We start from the raw sequence: 18,627 nt of genomic DNA on the forward strand, positions 1-18,627 counted from the left end.
AAACCTCAAAATGAAAATTATTAAGAGGCAATCCCCATCCTGTGCCTCTATTGCCTTTGGTCCATGGGGGCTGGTTATCTCTTTTGCTAAGTAGGAAGATTTAGTTACTACAACATGGGGACAAAACTGTTTGCCTGTGTTAGACAACTTAACGCAAGCACAGGACGACAGTCACTGGAAAAGAAGTATTAAGTTTCACAAACTGTTTGTACTCAAATCTATTTTCTCAGTTCAGATCCTCAGCTATTTTATTGAGTGGAAATATAAAAACAGACACACAAATCAATGGAGCAAGATAGAGCCCAGAAACAAACCCACACTTTTATAGTCAATGTTTGATGGGGAAGCAAGTACATACAACGGGCTAGAGGTAGTTTATTAAATAAATGGTGTTGGGAGAATTGGACAGATACATGCAGAAGAATGAAACTACATCATCACCTTTCACCACATACAAGAGTAAACTCAAAATGGATCAAAGACTTAAATGTTACACTCAAAACCATAAAAATCCTAACAGAAAACACAGTCAGCAAAATTGTGGATATTGCTTGTAGCAATTTTTTTAGCAGATATACCTCTCCAGGCAAGGGAGACAAAAGAAAAAAAATTAACAAATGGGACTATGTGGAACTAAAAAATATTTGCACAGCAAAGGAAATCATCAACAAACTAAAATGACAACCCACAGAATAGGAGAACATATTTACCAATACATCTGATAAGGGCTTAATCATCCAAAATTCACAAAATACTTACAAAACTCAACACCAAAAAAACCAAGACAACCCAATTAAAAAATGGACAAAGGCCCTAGCTGGTGTAGCTCAGTGGATTGAGCACGGGCCTGCAAACCAAAAGATCGCAGTTCGATTCCCCATCAGGGCACATGCCTGGGTTGCAGGCCAGTTCCCAGCAGGGGCCAGTTCCCAGCAGGGGATGCACCAGAAGCAACCATACATTGATATTTCTCTCCTTCTCTCCTTCCCTTCCCTTCTAAAGATAAATAAATAAAAAATTTAAAAAAATGGACAAAGGACCTGAATAGATACTTCTCCAAAGAGGACAGATGGCCAATAGACATATGAAAAGATGCTCAATGTCACTAGTCATCAGATAAATGCAAATTAAAAGCACAATGAGATACAATCTCACACCCATCAGAATGGCTGTCACCAGTAAATGAACAAACAACAAGTGCTGGTGAGGGGGATATGGAGAAAGGGGGACCCTTTGCACTGTTGGTGGGAGTGCAGAGGTGTGCTGCCACTGTGGAAAACAGTATGAAGATACCTCAAAAAATTAAAAATAGAACTGAGTATTTACTCAGTGATCCCACTTCTGGGAATATATCCAAAGGAACCCAAAACGTTTATTCAAAAGAACTTAAGTATCCCTATGTTCATTGCGGTATTATTCCAAGATATGGAAACAGTCCAAGTGTCCACCAGTACGCAATTGGATAAAATCAATTATGGGATATTTACACAATGGAGCAGAAAATTTTACTCTTTGCCACAGTATGGATGGACCTGGAGAACATTATGCTAAGTGAAAAAAGCCAGTCAGAGAAAGACAAATACCAAATGATTTCACTCATATGTGGAATCTAATAAACAAACTGAACAAGGAAAATGGGGACAGACTCATAGACAGAGAGCAGGATGACAGCTATTGTGGAGGGGGTTAGTGGGTGGAGGAACTGAGGAAAAAGGACAAAGGACTCATGGACAATAGTGTGATGATTTGGGGGGAAGGTGGCTATAAGGGGACTAAAAGATAATGTAAAAAAACACAATAGGCTCCGCTCCTCACACTTAAAGGGCACAAACAGACCAAAAATGGCTCAAGAAGATCTCAAAGCCCCAGAGCCTATAAATCTAAGCAATGAAGAAATAGCAAAACTCTCAGACCCACAGTTTAAAACACTGGTGATCAGGATGCTCACAGAACTGGTTGATTTTAGTCACAAATTAGACAAACATATGAAGGTGAAACTAATTGAAATGAATGGAATTGCACAGGAAACCAATAGCAATGAAAAGGAAACTGGGACTCAAATCAATGGAGTGGACCAGAAGAAAGCAAATAATGGCCAAACAGAAAAGAGTGAAGAAGCGAGAATTCAAAAAAATGAGGAGAGTCTTAGGAACCTCCAGGACATCTTTAAACACCCCAACATCCGAATTATAGGGGTACCAGAAGGGGGAAAGAAACAGCCACCAGTGGAAAACTTATTTGAACAAATAATAAAGGAGAATTTCCCCAATCTGGCAAAGGAAATAGACTTCCAGGAAATCCAGGAAGCTCAGAGAGTCCCAAAGAAGTTGGACCCAAGAAGAAACACACCAAGGCACATCATCATTACATTAGCCAAGATTAAAATGAAGGAGAGAATTCTAGAAGCAGCAAGAGCTAAGGGGACAGTCACCTACAAAGGAGTCCCCATCAGACTGTCAGCAGATTTCTCAAAAGAGACCTTACAGGCAAGAAGGGGCTGGAAAGAGGTATTCCAAGTCATGAAATCCAAAGACCTACAACCAAGATTGCTCTATCCAGCAAAACTTTCATTTAAAATGGAAGGACAGATAAAGTGCTTCTCAGATAAGATCAAATTCAAGGAGTTCATCATCACCAAGCCCTTATTATATGAAATGTTAAAGGGACTTATCTAAGAAAAAGAAGTTAAAAAACATGAACAGTGAAAGGACAGCAAACTCACAGTTATTAACAACCACACCTAAAACGAAAGCAAACTAAAAGGACAGCTAGATCAGGAGTGAAAACATAGAAATGAAGATCTCAAGGAGGGTTAGCAACAGGGGAGTGGGAGGAGGAGAAGGGGGGAGAAGGTACAGAAAATAAGTAGCATAGACAGTAGATAGAAAATAGATGGGGGGCAAGAATAGTATGGGAAATATAGAATCTAAAGAACTTGAGACACATGGTCATAAACTAAAGGGGAGTAATGGGGACGGGGAGGTAGAATGGAGGGGAATGAAGGGGAGGGAATAGAACAACTGTAATGGCATAATCAATAATCAATAAATAAAATTTAAAAAAATAAATAAATGAAAAAATAAAAACAGTAATCTGAATGAAATCAATTTTTTGTCAGATAAAATGGAAAAAAATACAATAAAATTTTTTAAAAAAAGAAAGTCTTGAACTGAAAGGGTTCAAGAAAAATATTGTTTCATTTCCTTATTGTCTCAGGAAACACTTTTTATGATAACTTGTCAGATTCTCTTTGAAGAAACCCAGTTTTTAAAAAAATATTTAATTGATTATACTATTACAGTTGTCCCATTTTCCCTCTTTTATTCCTTTCCTCCCTACACTCCCCTTCCCAACTGCATTTCTGCCCCCATCACAGGTGGGCACAGGTAAACAGGTTCTTGGTGGTTGGGACAAAGAATTGAACTGAACACACACAGTTTATAGCAGAGAACATGGGAGCAGGCCAACTCCCAGGTCAATCAGACATTGACCTCATGGGCTGGAGGGACTCTATTCTTATAGGGCAGATTCTTCCTGGCTAGTTTTGGCGGGCTTTTACGGCACATGTGTAAGTAGTTGTATTACTTTAAAGCTACTGCCCATTTGGTCTCCCATGGTTTTCCTTGATTGGCCACCAGAGAAGGGGTTGCACAATGTTACCAAATGGACCCCCCCTTTTCCTGGGTTCCCCCTGTACTAGGTTTGCCTTGCCCACTGCCAGGGAATTATAGCTCTCCGTGTCAGAGATTGGTGAAAAGAAAAGGAATTATTTATTCAAAAGTTATACAGACTTAAGAGTAATGACTTAATGTCTTCATTATAATCCCGAAGTCCCTTAAAACAGCCACAAACACACACAGTCCTTCCTTCCCCCAACTGCCTGGTACCCCATTCCGGGGTACCATACCTCAGGAAAAGAAATAGAAGTCTGTGGCTCAGGTAGTCCCCCGGTTCTTCCCAGTAATCAATCCGTGCTCGGCTGGCAGGCCTCCCTTGGTTCCCAGCACCATCAGCTTTGTCACTGGGATCTCCAGTTCTTAATCCAAAACCACAATGCACTTTCTCATGTCCCACCAGCAAGTGTCCTTTCACCCCTTTCCATGCCACAGTGTCTCTCCTGCATTCTTTCAAACTAAGAGAGCTCTGCATCGCTGCTACATCTTGCTTTCTGGCTTCTAAGCTGCATGACAAAGGGAGACCCAAAGCCACATGGTTCTCCTTGTCACAGCTGCTGCTCCTGGGTTTAAATCGCAGTGACAATCTTCCTCCGCAACCCCATTTCTGACTTCTCCCACAATTGGCTACACCTGCCAGCATTCCTGTATTTTTTCCAGCTTTTCTGGGCTGCCATAGTAAGTTCAGGCAGGTGTGGCCCCATGGCGTAGAGCCAATCATCTCCAAGCTCTTAGGCAGGCTCTAACCAAAGGGAGTTGCCTCCTAGTTACATCCTGGGTGGAAGCATCACCCTGGCTCGAAGCATTGCCACAGCTATTTAACATATCCATGAAATGGGGCAAAAGTTATAGATATGTTAAATGACTGTTCTAGAGGTTATTTGCAAAACTGTTGCTATGCAAAACAGCTCTCAGTGGCCCTGCACTGTGTCCCATCCCCCAGTTCAGACTTGTGAGGGCAAGGTTATCCCATATTTTTAATATTTCCTGGACACCTTGAGTTCTGTACCCCATTACAAATTCTTCTTTGGGGGCCTCCCTGGCCGCACCCTCTTACACCCCCACTTAGTTCATGTCTGTGGGTCATACATATAAGTTCTTTGGCTTCTCCATTTTCTATACTGTTCTTAACCTCTCCCTGTCTATTTTGCATCTACCATTTATGCTTCTTATTCCCTGTACCTTTTCCCCCATTCTCCCCCCACTTTCTCCCCACTGCTAACCCTGAATGTGATCTCCATTTCTGTGATTCTGTTGCTGTTGTATTGTTTGCTTAGTTTTTGTTTTTTTAGGTTCAGTTGTTGATAGTTTTGAGTTTGTTGTCATTTTTTAAAAAATATTTTATTTATTTATTTTTTAGAGAGAGGGGAAGGGAGAGAGAAAGAGAGGAAGAGAAATATCAGTGTGTGGTTGCCCCTCACGTGCCCCCAACTGGGGACCTGGCCAGCAACCCAGGCATGTTCCCTGATTGGGAATCAAAAAGGCGACCCTTTGGTTCCCAGGCCGGTGCTCAATCTACTGAGCTACACCAGCCAGGGCTACTGTTCATAGTTTTTTATCTTCTTTTTCTTAGATAAGTCCCTTTGACATTTCATATAATAAGGGATTGGTGACGATGAACTCCTTGAACTTTACCTTATCTGGGAGGCACTCTATCTGCCCTTCCATTCTAAATGAAAGCTTTGCTGGTTATAGTCATCTTGGATGGAGGTCCTTGCCTTTCATGACTTGGAATACTTCTTTCCAGCCCCTTCTTACCTGCAAAGTTTCTTTTGAGAAATCAGCTGATAGCCTTAGGGGCACTCCTTTGTAGGTAACTGTCTCCTTTTCTCTTACTGCTTTTAAGTTTCTTTCCTTATCTTCAATCTTGGGTAATGTAATTATGATGTGCCTTTGTGTGTGCTTCCTTGGAAACCCACTTTTTAGACATTGAAAAAAAAATGATTGCAGGTTTGATTCCCGGTCCAGGGACATACAAGTATCAACCAATGAATGTATAAATAAATGGAACAACAAGTCAATGTCTTTCTCTCTCTCTCTCTTTCTCTCTCTCTCTCTCTCTCCCCTCTTTTCCTCTAAAACTACTTTTTAAAAAATTACAAAGAAAATAATAATGCACTAGGCTGCAATTACCAGAAGGCCTGAGGTTAGTGGCTTAAACAGAGAGTGGTTTATTTTCCTTCTGTCACAAGTAGCCTGAGGGAGGCCACTTGTGTTTTGGTGCAATGTGCAGTGACTTCAGGCCAGAGCGTGCTTCTCTGAGTTCATCAGGGCCTTCCCTGGTGCTTATGTCTCTTGCTCATAAGATGGCTTCTGCAGCTCCAGACATCACATCCACTTTCAAGGCAGGAGGTAAGTGGACTGAGGCAGTGCATCCCCAGCACGACTTTCTCTTCCACCTGGAGGGGCAAGATTCTTCAAGGGTCAGCAGAGTCTTCAGAGCCCCTTTGCAGCCATATATCCCTGCCCTGGTTACCTGGGCTGTGGGGTGGGCTAGAAAGGATTCATCTCCAAGGACTGGCCCCCGAGGCTCTGAGCAGCAGCAGGCATGGGAGGAGGCAAGCACGGCTGGATGGAATGCCACAGAGTGTATAGCAGATATTCCCGTTTTCACATGCTAATTCCATCTTAGTTTCCTTTGTGGTTTGTCTTTTTTCTTCCCCACCCATGTATTAATGCACTTGTGTCAGGTCTGAAGAGCAGGAAAGAAGCGACACCACTAGCTGCTCTGGGGGCCACAGTCACAGATCAGGTGGGGAGTGGCAGTCTCCACACCCTTAGCCTTGAGCATATCGGAACCCTGGCTCTGTCCTAAGAGGCTTCCTGCACATTGCTTCATTCAATTTTCACAAAAGTTCTGAGTGAAATAATCGTGTTCCCATTCTATCCATGGGTATCTGGAGGTCAAGAAGTGGAGTTAATTGCCCAAGGTCTCATTTTGGTAAATGACAAAGTCAGGATTTAGTCTAAGTTTTTCTGTCGCAAAGGCAGGGCTCTCCCTGCGAGTAGCTTCTTAGGAAAGGCAATGAGTCCACATGGAAGAAAATGATGTGTTACTCACAGAAATAGGACAGAGGTTTGTTCCCAGAGAGGGACAGCCTGGGGATGGTCTCAGAGGCGAGGAGAATGACAATGGGAGCAAGGAGAAAAATTCTGACATAAAATATGATGAGATTTGGAGCAAAATATCTGTGGTGGGTCTGTAATGTTTCCAGTACAGGATATCTAGTGAAATCACAACTTTTCAGAGGTGATTTTGATAGAGTTCCTTGCTCAAGACAAGGTATTTTAGAGTGACAATAAATATCCAATAAATGGTACCCAGCAAGAATAGCTAGAGTTGATTCCAGGGTTCTGCACAGTTTTGCATTTTCCCTGAGTCACTTGTCTACATCAGCACTCCTTGGAGATTAGCTCATATGGTTTCCGGCAGAAAGAACCAGGACAAAAATATTTGTTTTGTTTTTTTAAACATCATAATTAATTTAGAACCTTCATCTTTTTTTGTAAACATTATTTTCTAGTCAGTTCCTTGTTGTATTTGGGGCTATTTCTACCTTTCATCTGCCTGGTACTCGTTCTCCTCGTCTCTGTGCTGAAATGACCGTAAGACACCTCATGACAGTACCTGTGCACTCACTACGCCCGGTGTCCCAGGGCTGAGGAGTCGGGGTGTGACAGGCAGTAGGTGCTCAGTAATATTTGCTGAAGGAGTGAACGTGGATGAATGGATGGTACATTCTGTGTAGTGATAATAATGGTTATTATAAGGATAAAATTAAAATATACTGAGCACTTACCCTGTGCCAGACAGAGGAGTTTTTCAACTGCACAGTTTTGTTCCCCACAGCAGTCCTGTGTTGCAGCATTTACGATTATGCTCCCATGTCCCACGAGGGGCACCGAGGTTGAGTGACTTCTCTCAGGTCAAGACGCTAGTGTGTGAACTTGGGATGCCTGCAGGAGACACCAGCTATGTTCACATGATGTGTCCGTTTTAAGGACAGGCTGTACCCCTTCCCTAACAACAGTGAGCATTAAAAAAAAGACTAAAAGGGCTGGATATGAAGAGCAGTGAAGGAATTACCCTCCTGAGAAGTGGAATGTTCTGTGAACAGCAAGCCCGGGTCTGTGAAGGGATGCTCGGCCTCGGTCAACAGGGACCAATGAGCTGCTGTTCACAAAGAATCGAAGGCTCGTTCCATTGTCAGCGTCTCCTAAGCCTATTTAATAGAACACAGAGAAGTCACGAAGATGTAAGACTTCAACTTTTCCTTGGACACAAAGCCAACATTTCTTGGTTCTGGGCTCATTTGCGATAAAGGTGCCTGGCCCAGGACGTGACTGGGGATTTTAGATGAACTTGGTCTAAATCCTCCAAACCCCAGGACCTCGGTAGTGCTTGCTCATGACAGGGGCTGCTGCTGTCCCTGTCAGTGGTTTTCTGAAGTTGAAATGAAGTTTGGAAATTGACTGCATTTGGCAAAACTTGATAATAATGCTTATTTTTTTCACACAAAAATAATTCCACAAATCATCAAAATCACAACCCGTCACACCTGGAAAACATCCTTCGAACTCTCTAAAGGTCCATAGGTAAATGGAAACGTATGACCTTAGAGATGATAAGTATGGACAGTGTCTTACGTTTTGGTTGTGCAGAGATGAGGAAAGTAACACTTTGTGTTCAAGTTATAAGTCTACCTTTTTTACAGCTCCATGAACAAGTAAGGCAAACCCAGCCCTCTTGTGCACTAACTTCATGCTATCCAGAGTTTTCTGTCTGGTGGTGAACCTCTCAACTTTGACTTGACAAGCTGGCATTTCAAAGTGAGTCATATTGTGCTGGAAGGTTTTTTTTCCAGGCCAAGTTGAATAAGGAACAAATTTCTCTCTTTCCAGAGAAATAACTAAGATCTCACGGGGCTGTTATCACCACCCCCGACTCCACAACAATCTTAACCAACTTGTCTCACTCGGGCACCAGGCACGCAGAGCTCTCCCATCCAGGACTGGGGGCTCCAGCCCGGCCCGGAGTGTGCTCAGGGGAGGGCTTCATTACTTTTCACCCTCCCCCATTCTCCTTGTGACAGCCCTACTTTCTGACTCTAAGCGTTCTGAACAGATGCAGCTGGAGCTCCTACCCATTGGTTCTAGTTTGCTCCTGGAACGTCTCAGAAATTCTCACAGCCCCCTTCTAGGACTAGTTCTGTATTAGGCAAAGACAGCTTTCTAGCTGCGTGGTTTTCTCCACACTAAACTCACTCAGGCTCTCTGACAGGTCCTGTATGCAAATGAGCCAAAGATGGCCACTGGCAGAGTTGGCATGCAAATATTTTTTATTTTCAAGTCTGTATCTTTCTCCTAATCCATTCTGCAGTCTCTCTAGCAGTAAACGAGTATTTCAGTCTAGTTCATCTTCCTGTCCTGCGTATGCAGCTCCAGAAACACTTTTTGTAGTACTTTGTGGTTTACAAATTGTTTTTCCTGAACATCACGCCGCCTGTGAGGTAGGCTGCATTATCTCTGCTTCGTGCTGGTGGAGCGCTGGGCCAGCGAGCCCAGGGCCTGGCTGGAAGGCTCTCCCCAGGCTCCTCTAGGCTTGGCCCTCGGCTGGCGGCATCGGTGCTGCGCCCTCAGGCCTTCCCAGACCTACTGAATCAGACACTCTGGGGTGGGGCCCGGTGATCTGTGCAGATATTTTTAAAATTATGAAAATTAAAAACATTTTTTCAATTACAGTTGACACACAATAGCAATCTGTGCTTTGACAAGGCCTCCTGGTGGTTCTGACAGACACTTGAGTGTGCAAACCACCGCCTCAGTCTACGTGGGGGTCACCAGGAGTTTGCCAGATTAAAAAATAAACAAAAAAACAAAACTTTGATGTGCTTTGGGACTCTTCCCCAAAATCCTCCCTAACTCTTCACTTTGACTTGAGAGGAAAGTTACTTGCATCCTAAAAACAGCACTAATCACGGACCAGTGGTTGTTTTCAGATGAACACATTTTGCCTTTTGTCTCTTGCAGGTCACATGTCAGAGCAGAGGAGAAATAAGGAGCCCCCTGTGCTCAACAGAATTGCAAGCAAGCAGTTAACCTCTGTAGGTAAAAAAGCATTTAAAGAAGCAGTCAAGCCAGGTAATAATCTACACAACGTGAACCTGTCTGTTTGCCTTTTGTGGCATTTAAAAGACTAGATGTCAACACACCTTTAAATCACCCACAAAAGCCCTGGCTGGCATAGCTCATTAGATTGAGTGCGGGCTGCAAACCAAAGGGTCGCCAGTTCAATTCCCAGTCGGGGTACAAGCCTGGGTTGCAGACCAGGTCCCCAGTAGGGGGTGCAGGAGAGGCAACTGAGGCAGCCGCACATTGATTTTTCTCTCCTTCTCTTCCCCCTCTCTCTAAAAATGAATAAACAAAATCTTTTAAAAAATCACCCACAAAAGAATACAACCTGCAGTTAAAATTATGAATAAAAGTAGTCCCAGGAATTTGAGCCCCCTTTCAAAAAAATGCTCCCTTTACATTTTTTGGGGGGGCAGCCAGAGCCACTCACAATATGGGCACCATCTTGGAAGCCCTTCCAGGACTGGGCACTGAGATTTTCTAAAAACGAGAAGGACTAGGTGCCAAATATGAACCTAATTCCTTGTCACCAATTTTGGACTGCCCGAGCCTGAGCCCATTCAGTGTGGGTAGGAACTTACCCATCAAGACAACGAGCCAGTACCCAGACCAGTAGCCTCCCTCCATGTAGCAACCCGCTAACGAAACTATAACTGGTTGTCCCTTCCTAACTCTGAGAGGCCCAATGCTAAATCATTCCAACAGACCCCTTACAGTTCCCCGATGCTACTGCATCCTGGTGTGGTCCAGATGCAAGCAGGAAGCTGAGCAGGCCCAATTTTCCCTCCATAAGCCACGAAGGCCCTTGGCCAGCACCTCCTGTCAGCACCACTCTGTGTCTTATTTCCCTGAATCCTTTCTCCTTTTTGGTTACACTACAAATGGTGTTTCCAATGTCTAGCAAGGGGTCTCCTTCTTTAAAGTCTAGCTAAGATTGCCTTGTACTCCCAAGCTCACACTTGCCATTCTTGATTTCTGCAAGTCCCCAGATTGCCAGAGAGCTGTGGGTCATCTCAGGATTGCATTTGCCTATGTCACAAAACTCCCCCAAATCTGCACATGTGAGGTGCACTGTGCACATGTTAGAATTTCCTGAAGCTGAGAGAGCAGGAGTGGGAGGGCAGCAGAGAGAGGTTGCGCTACTGCCCTGGGAAAAGCTGAGAGTGTCTGACTCCATTGTTCTTAAAAGCATGGCAGCAGGACTTTGTCGCCTCCTCCGGCGCTGCCGCCTCTTCCCTCCGCTGAGCTCTCCTCTCTTCTCCTCACTTCCTATAAACTGTGGCTGTGGGACCTTCTCTTTGGTTGCTTTGCTGCTTCTCAGCTCACACCCTGAGTATCTTGCCTCCTTCACCAACGAGCTTACAAAGGCATTTCCCTAAACAAAGCCAGTTCCTTCCCCCTGAGGTTTTGAGGTTTTTGGAGCCAAGGTGTTGTCCCTGCAGGTCCGTATGGGGTGGACTCTCTGCTTACTCTGCATGTGTCTTCTCATTTAGATACTCAGAGCAGGACCATGCCCTGCAGGGAGCTGCTGCACTTCCTCCAGAGGAACATCGTCGTTGCTGTTGTTGCAGTGGCGGGAATCCTAGTGACCACAGTGGTGTTGCTGCTCATGGTGACCATGTACACCAGGAAGAAACAGGCGTTGTGAGTGGCTCTCAGTTCGCACCTTCCTTCCAAGAACTCAGGGGTGTTGGTGCCAGCGTCGCCCACAGCTCCCGCTCAGCCTGGATTTAGGAGGAGGCTGGGGCTCTTAGCCTGGTGATTCATCGGCATCTGCTCGCAGGCTTTGTGAGAGTACAGATAACCCTGCTGTAGGTTTTTAGGCATTTCCTTGGAGGCTCCGGCGTACAGCCAGGTTTTGGGATCCCTGACTTGGGCCACGCTGGCTCCCAAAGGCCACATAGGTTTGGCCACACCTGTGCCTGCAGGAGGGCCCCTGAAAGAGGAGCTGGTGCAGCTCTGGCTGACAGATCAGAAAGTAGAAAGGAACACGTGCAGCAAGAGGGTGGGAAGGGTAAGGCCGGGGAGGAGATAGCAGCAGCCTACTGGAACAGCAGCACTGGTTTCAGCGTGTTGGTGAGCTCCCCTCCCCAGAACCTTCCACGGACTGCCCAGTCTTCTCCATGATCCTGCAAATGAGGGCTAATGCCTGGTGCAGCAGTGGCCACTGGGACTGGTCAGTGCCTGTTTGTATCAGTTGTGAAATACTTTGATTCTCCCCCTGGATGAGAGGGCTCGGGCACACTGGGTCTAGCCACGCACGGGCACTGGAAAGCAAAGCTTTTACAAGATTATGCATGTGCAATAACTGCACCTTGAAGTGATGTGCCTTGTTCTGCACCCCTTGGGACACACATTCCTGATCACAGGGAGAGTGGCTCCCTGCAGGTCCCTCAAGTCCTGCTTGACACTGTGTTGGGTGCTCCGCTGGCCCCAGTGTGAGGGGCTGTGGTGCAGAATGAGAGGTGAAGTGTCCATCCCCTGTCCTGCCCACTCTGTCACTCGGAGCCTGCGGTGTTTAAATTCCCCACCAGCATGGCACGGCTTTCCCTAAAGATGTCCTTCACAATGCCACGGCTCCTGGGCCTGGCAATCCGTGCAGCCAGCAACCACTCCCGCACAGCCAGCGTCCTTCTCTGGAACAGCCACGGGGGCCCTGAATGGGCGGGAGTTAGAGAGAGAAGACGGAAAGCGCTGGAAACAAGTGTGACCCATTTCACTGATCCAGTGGGGGCTCACCCATCCGATTTGCCCTTTCTTCCCAGGCCTATTGGAGGTCTCGGAAGAAGAGGTGGAGAGTTTGGCTACATCCCACAGGGACCCGCCCAAGCTGTGGGAGCCCCAGCTGGGAGGGAGCTGAGGGAGGAGCTTCCCAGAGGCAGAGGGAAGGGGAATCCTCACCCCTCAGCCAGCAAAGAGCAGGAATTCCTGTAGGCACACTCGTGCAGCGTGGTTTTTGTGTTTTGTTTCAGGTGTCCTCCGGCAAACATGACATATAACATTTTTATAATGAATGGGCAAGGCTGGTGGAACAAGTCTCAAGAAAAGAACTCCAAAAAATACTTAGGAAAGCAGAAACAGCTGAGCTGCTATTAGGCGAGGGTGGGCCAGCCCCCTGGACTCGGGGCCGAGGCGACAGGCCTCCACGCACACCTGGAGAGGCACCCGGGTCTGCCTGTGAGGTGCACTGCACGAATATTTACACTCTCAGCACCTTGGGTGGGCCAAGACAAAGTGTTCCACCACAGGGTGCTCGTGGTGGCGTGGCACCATGACTAGCACAGGACTCAGGCCATTTCAGGTCTGTGAAGACAGACCTGAAAAATACTGCGTTTCTTTATTAAAGCATTGATTCATTGATTCAGTCAGTCATTCACCAGACAGGTATTAGCTGAACACTGAATACCTAGACAATATCAAAATACACGAGGCAACCAAAGGCGCTGGAGTCAGGCATGGCCCCGGCAGGTTTCTGAGATGGCAGTGGGCTGCCTGAAGCTCTTGTGGGGCCAGTCGGGTGTCTGCGTTCCAGGGTTGAGGCCCTGCTGTTGGTGTCGGGTGCTGCAGGGGACAGGAGCATTGTTGTGCTCAGGCAGCACTTGCCCCTAGAACACGGGAGGGCAGCAGGGTCAGCAGAGGGGTTGGGAGAGGGTCCTGAGGGCTGTCATGGCAGCAGCTGGGGAGGACCTTCCCTGCCACCCATGTGGGGCGGTTGCCCCCCACCCGTACTCTGCCTTGACCCCAGGGGAGGCATACACTCCTGTAGTCCCAGGCAGGGGTCCAGAGGGGCAAGGGCTGGGGAGACCAGAGGTCAGAGGAGGGAGGTAGTGTGTAAGGAAGGGGTGTGGCCTAAGCAAATGGTCCGGATCAAGGGGGTGGGAACTGGCCCAAGACACACTTGAGGGGCTCAAGGGCTGGGGGGTGGAGAGAGGGAGAGTCGGGTGGGAATGGGGCACAGGATCGGGTGGGGAGGCACAGGGGTGTAGTAAGGTGGGGGGTGAAGACAGGAAAGGAAGGGCGCTGGGATAATGGTGTTGGAGAGGAGCAGGGCCGGGGAAGAATGAAGTAGGAGAGTGGAGAGGAAGAAGGAAGATGCGGGCAAGGGAGGGAGAGTAGAGAGAACGACGGGGTGAGAAGAAATTGGGGAAGGAGGGAATGGCGTGGTGGGGGCAGAATTGGAGGGAGATGGGGCGGGAGCAGTGGTGGGAGGAAATCGTAGGAGGGGCGGGAAGAACCGGGGAGGCACCGGGTGAAGGCCGGAGGGGCAGGGAGAGGAGAGCGCTCCCCCTGCTCAGCATCGGAACAGCTGTTGTTTGCGGAGCACCGGTCCCCAGCCAAGCAAGCGTTTATCGGGCACCTCCCTGGGCAGCCAGTCCAGCCCGACCTGCCTGGCCTCCCAGAGCGTTCTGCTGGATGTCGACCCACATGGGCCTGCCCTTGGCCTCTGTGATCTAACCCCTTCGTTGATGAGGAATCTGAGGCCAGAGAGGGAAAGAGCGAGCGCATGCTCCGAGGGAGTAGCTGCCCACAGGTCTGGGTTCCTGTCCAGGGCAGGTGCTCCAAGCGGGAGAGGTGGTGACTGCAGCATGGCCGTTTCCACCTGACAGCGGACTGACCCAGACCTCACAACTTCAGGCGTTTCCCAGGCATGGCCCCTGGGAAGCTGGGCCCTCAGTTTCTCCGGGCCTCAGTTTCCTTGTCTTGGCAGTGGGGTTAGGGACTGACCTCCCGTCAGGGCCATCGGGCGGCTCCTTCAGCAGCAGACACTGGCTGAGCACTCGCTGTGTGCCCGGCCCTGTCCTGGGTGCTGCACACCACGGAGAGGGAGTGGGCAGGGCGGCCTCGCTGGCGTCCTCCTGAGCTTGGGGTGAAATGTGTCTGCCAGGGCTTGGGTGTACAGCAGGCACGCCATAAGTACCAGAGTTTTCCACGAGCCCCCGACAGTTTGTACTCCCACCCTTACCCCCTCCTCATCCCGACATCTTGGGACCCCAGACCTGAGGGTCAGTGTACCCTCTGCTTGGCCCCACAGCTCTACCTCAGGCTTCCATCTGAGGAACCAGCTGGGGTCCGCCACCTCTGGCCTCTGCCAGCAGTCTCTCGTCACCTGCAGGCCCATGGTAGCCTGCTCTGGGCTGACTCCATTTCCCCCTTTCTCTATAAAAGAAGCAGCCCCTTTGTTTTCTCAGTTTGCTCTCAACTAAGGGTTTCTACCTTCAGTTCAGTGATTGGTCCAGTGGCCTGTCCTGGCCTGATGCAAGGGACTGCAGGGTCCAGGCCTGGGTTTCCTTGAGCCAGGAGATCCCAATCTCTGCAACTTACTAGCTGTGAAACCTCAAGCCTCAATTTCTATCTCCGTAGAAATGGGACTAGCCTCCTCTGTAGGACTCTAGTGAGCACTAAGTACGCCTTAGCTCTCAGGACATGAGTAGTGGTGCTTCCTGCCAATGGAACAATGAATCTTAGCTGTTAGGATAATCCTGTCAAACTTTGGCTCTTCGCCTGCCCAGCATTCTTTACTCCTCCTTTTAGCCACAGTCTCTGACTTCTCTGGGGTTCTCAGTGTGGTGTGGTGGGACAAGTCACCTGGTCCTAAGCCACTTTCCCACCCCATCATCCACTGGCTTCAGGGACTGGCTGGGGAATGGGCCTGTGTCCGTTCAGCCGAGGAGTTGTTTGGGGCTCTTGTTGGGAATGCTTAGAGAGGTTCTTGCTCCTAAGTGGGATTTAAAGCTGAGTCACTCACTATCTTGGATGGCAAGGAGAAAAGCTGTTTGAGAATAAAGCCTGCCTCTGGGCTTTTCCTCCATTCTGCCATATTTATTGAGCACTATTGTATACCAAGCAGCACTCCAGTTGCTGGGGATGCAGCTAGACACTCCCCACCTCACAGAGGTCACGGTCCTGCCCCAGGGCCTTTGCACTTGCTGCTCCCTCTGGTTGGAACGCTTTTCTCCCGGTGTCTCCATTGCTCCTTCCTGTGCCTCCTTCAGGTCTTTATTCACAGGTTATCCCCTCAGTGAGGCCTTGCTCTGACCCCTCTGCTCCAGCTCACATGCCCACAGAGCTCCTCTCCCATTTCCTGATTTATTTTACTCCTTAGCACTTGAAAACACCAGATAGACTCTACAGAATACTTGTGTATTTTGTTACATCTCTGTCTCCCTCACCAGAAAGTCACCCCCCACAAGGGAAAGGATTTTTGTCTGTGTTGCTCACAGCAGATCTCTACTGCTTGGAACAGGGTCTGTCATAGTGGAGGGGCTCAGTACTGAGTAAGTAGGGGGCCCCAGGGGCTGTCTGAAGAGGTGGCACTGTCATTGCGGTTTGAGCATTTAAGGAGCCAGCATTTGCTGACCCCCAGGGAAGGGCACAGCATGTGGCTGCTGTGGACAATGGATTCTCTTCTGACTTAAACTGAGATGGATTTAAAAATTAGCAGGGAGGGGAGGTGTCCTTTCAACCTTTAAGCTCCCGAATTAAGCTTGGACAGATGCCGAGCTTTAGAGCTGCCCCTGGAGGGCACTAGGGAGGCAGGTTGTCACCGTGGAGTGCAGTCACCAGCAGCTGTGACAGGTGGGGAATCCAGAGATGGTGGTGGTGGTGGTGGTGGTGGTGGCGGTGGCAGCAGCAATGGTGGCAATAGTGGGCTATTTGTTTTAAGGTCTGTTTTCTTGTTCACAATGTCCCTAAGAGGTAGATGCCATTTCCTAAGTGAGGCCACCAAGACACAGAGAGGTCAAGTGACTTTCTCAATGTCCCTGAGCTATAAGTGGCAGCACCCGAAAAACACAAGAGAAAAATTACCACTGTCTGACACCCAGAGGAAAGGCAGGTAAGCTGCATGGCTGAAGACACCCAGGTGGGAAGGCATTGAGGTGGGGTCCTTGTAGAGTTACTGGGCTGGGGTGTGAGCCCTCTTGCCACAGCCCAGCTGCTGCAGGTTTCCATGGCAGTGGCCCGGTGTCCTTTCAGATCTGTAACCAAATATGGCTGGCACAAATGTAGGTGAAACTGACACAAACCCCAACCCTGCCCCGACTGAGGCTTGGAAGGCTTCCTGGAGGAAGCCACATTTAATCAAAGACCTGGAGTAGAAGGAGTCAGGTGGTAGAAGAGGTTGGGGAAGAGAGTTCAGGCTGCGATAGCGTGGGCAGAGGCCTGGGGATGTAAAAGTGAGAGACCAGTTTCTTCCAAGTCTCTTTGCCCGCCTGGAGTGAATATTTACTCAGACCCACCCTTGGCAAATGCACCACAACTTTCCCAGCCCACATTTCCATCCATTTGCTCTTTACCCTGAACTTTCAAAAGATGTATCAACCTATTTTCTCGGCTGTGGCAAAGCAAGCGGCCTTATCTGCAGGCCCATCTCAGAACTGTCTGGGGCTGTGTAGTTTTAGGAGGCGGTGTCTGTGACTGGAAGGGCTAGAAGGCTGCTGAGCCGGTGCCTCCCAGAGGCTGCAAGCCCTTCTCAGGCCCGAGGCCCTCAGACTGGAAGCCCTAAACCTGCTGCCTCTCAGGTGTCCCACCTCACATAGTCTGGTCCCCTTCCAGGTCTCTGGGAATCCCATTCATAGAGAGCTGTTTTGCAGCGAAGGTTTCCTCCTCCATCCACCCGAGGTGGGCTGTGGCCACTTGACGTCTGTTAATTCACCTCTCTGGGTTTCACTTACCTTACCTGGGAAATGGATTAAATTGCAAACTTCTTACAAAATTGTCTGGCTTGCCATAAGTGCTCAGTAAGCACCACTGTTACTACCGTCGAGGACGAGATGTTTCTGATGCTGTGATTTCTGGCCTGGCAGCCTGCTGGGCGTTCTCTCATTACCCTGGAAAGGAGGGTCCAATATGGAAACAGAGTTTTTTTCTGCACTGGGAGTTTCATGGTACCTGTGGGGAAAGAGAAGACCTTTAACACAACAGTTTTGTGGATTTATTTGGAAATCTACGTAAGAGAAAAGTGTTCCAGCCTGGAGCCCAGAGAAAAGATTTCCTGAAAGCAGAGAGGGAGGTTCGGTGAGCTGGGGGAGAGCAGGGATGAGGGAGCAGATCCACAGGACAGGAGACCTGGGGCGCTGCATGGACGGAATGCCAGGGGTCTGGGAGCTAACCCCATCTACTCAGCATGAGGGACCCAGAGAAGACTGTTGGGGTCTCAACAGTGGGCCTAGGGCAGCCCCCGTGAGTCTGAGGGGGCAAAGCAGCGCTGAGAGAGCACCAAAGGCCTTGGGGCACTGCAGGGAGAGATCAGGGGAAGCCGAGCCCAGGAGCCGGCTGTGCTGCAGAGGGGCTCTGCAGGCTGCGGAGGGAGCAGATGTGAGGTGTGGCCACCCGGGCAGAGTGTGGGCCGTCCATCGTGGGAGTGCGCAAATGTGAGGGGAGGTAGGAAGTGGTGGTGGCCAGAATAGGAGCTGGTGTTCGGTGTGTGCAGTGTGAGGCGAAGGTCTGAGATGGGGCTGCACTGGGACGGGGGGGGGGCACTGGGGGCACCTTGTCTCAGCGTCTCGATATGACCGACGTGACGGATCCCTTTCGGAGCCCTTCCCTGACACTCCCCAGGCAGCGGGAGGCTCCTCTGGGATCACACGGTGCCCAGGCTCTGCCGTCCCAGTTTCGTGTCCCCTTCCAGCCTGTGAGCCCCTTGAGAGCAGAGACAGAGCTGTCGCTGCTGTCCTGAAGCGGTGCGACACCTGCCACACATGCTGTGCTTGGAACCTTTGAGATCCGGACCTGCTTAGTAGGTTTCTCCTCTCTCTCTTCAACCTGCCTGTGGAGTAAACGAGTCAGTCTTACGGGCAGTTCAGCCAGGAGCAGGCCTGGG

General features: G+C 48.8%; 1 protein-coding gene across 1 annotated transcript; it reads left to right on the plus strand.

Annotated features, from left to right (window-relative positions):
- The first annotated feature begins 5,980 nt into the window (after positions 1-5,980).
- Positions 5,981-12,969, plus strand: CUNH2orf92 (chromosome unknown C2orf92 homolog). The gene is made up of 4 exons (XM_053664533.1): positions 5,981-6,026; positions 9,705-9,815; positions 11,300-11,450; positions 12,779-12,969. The coding sequence occupies exons 1-4, from the start codon at positions 5,981-5,983 to the stop codon at positions 12,900-12,902; spliced, it is 432 nt and encodes a 143-aa protein (XP_053520508.1). The 3' UTR covers positions 12,903-12,969.
- Positions 12,970-18,627: the final 5,658 nt, after the last annotated feature.

This window comes from Artibeus jamaicensis, unplaced genomic scaffold (genome assembly GCF_021234435.1).
Source record: "Artibeus jamaicensis isolate MK-2021 breed Jamaican fruit bat unplaced genomic scaffold, CSHL_Jam_final contig_384, whole genome shotgun sequence".
Classification (NCBI taxonomy): domain Eukaryota; kingdom Metazoa; phylum Chordata; class Mammalia; order Chiroptera; family Phyllostomidae; genus Artibeus; species Artibeus jamaicensis.

Excerpts from the sequence above, each read along its gene's own strand:
- CUNH2orf92 (XM_053664533.1), top strand. The coding sequence starts at position 5,981 with ATGGCTTCTGCAGCTCCAGACATCACATCCACTTTCAAGGCAGGAG. Across the intron at positions 6,027-9,704 it reads ATCCACTTTCAAGGCAGGAG|GTCACATGTCAGAGCAGAGG; the intron begins GTAAGTGGACTG and ends TGTCTCTTGCAG. Across the intron at positions 11,451-12,778 it reads ACCAGGAAGAAACAGGCGTT|GTGTCCTCCGGCAAACATGA; the intron begins GTGAGTGGCTCT and ends GTTTTGTTTCAG.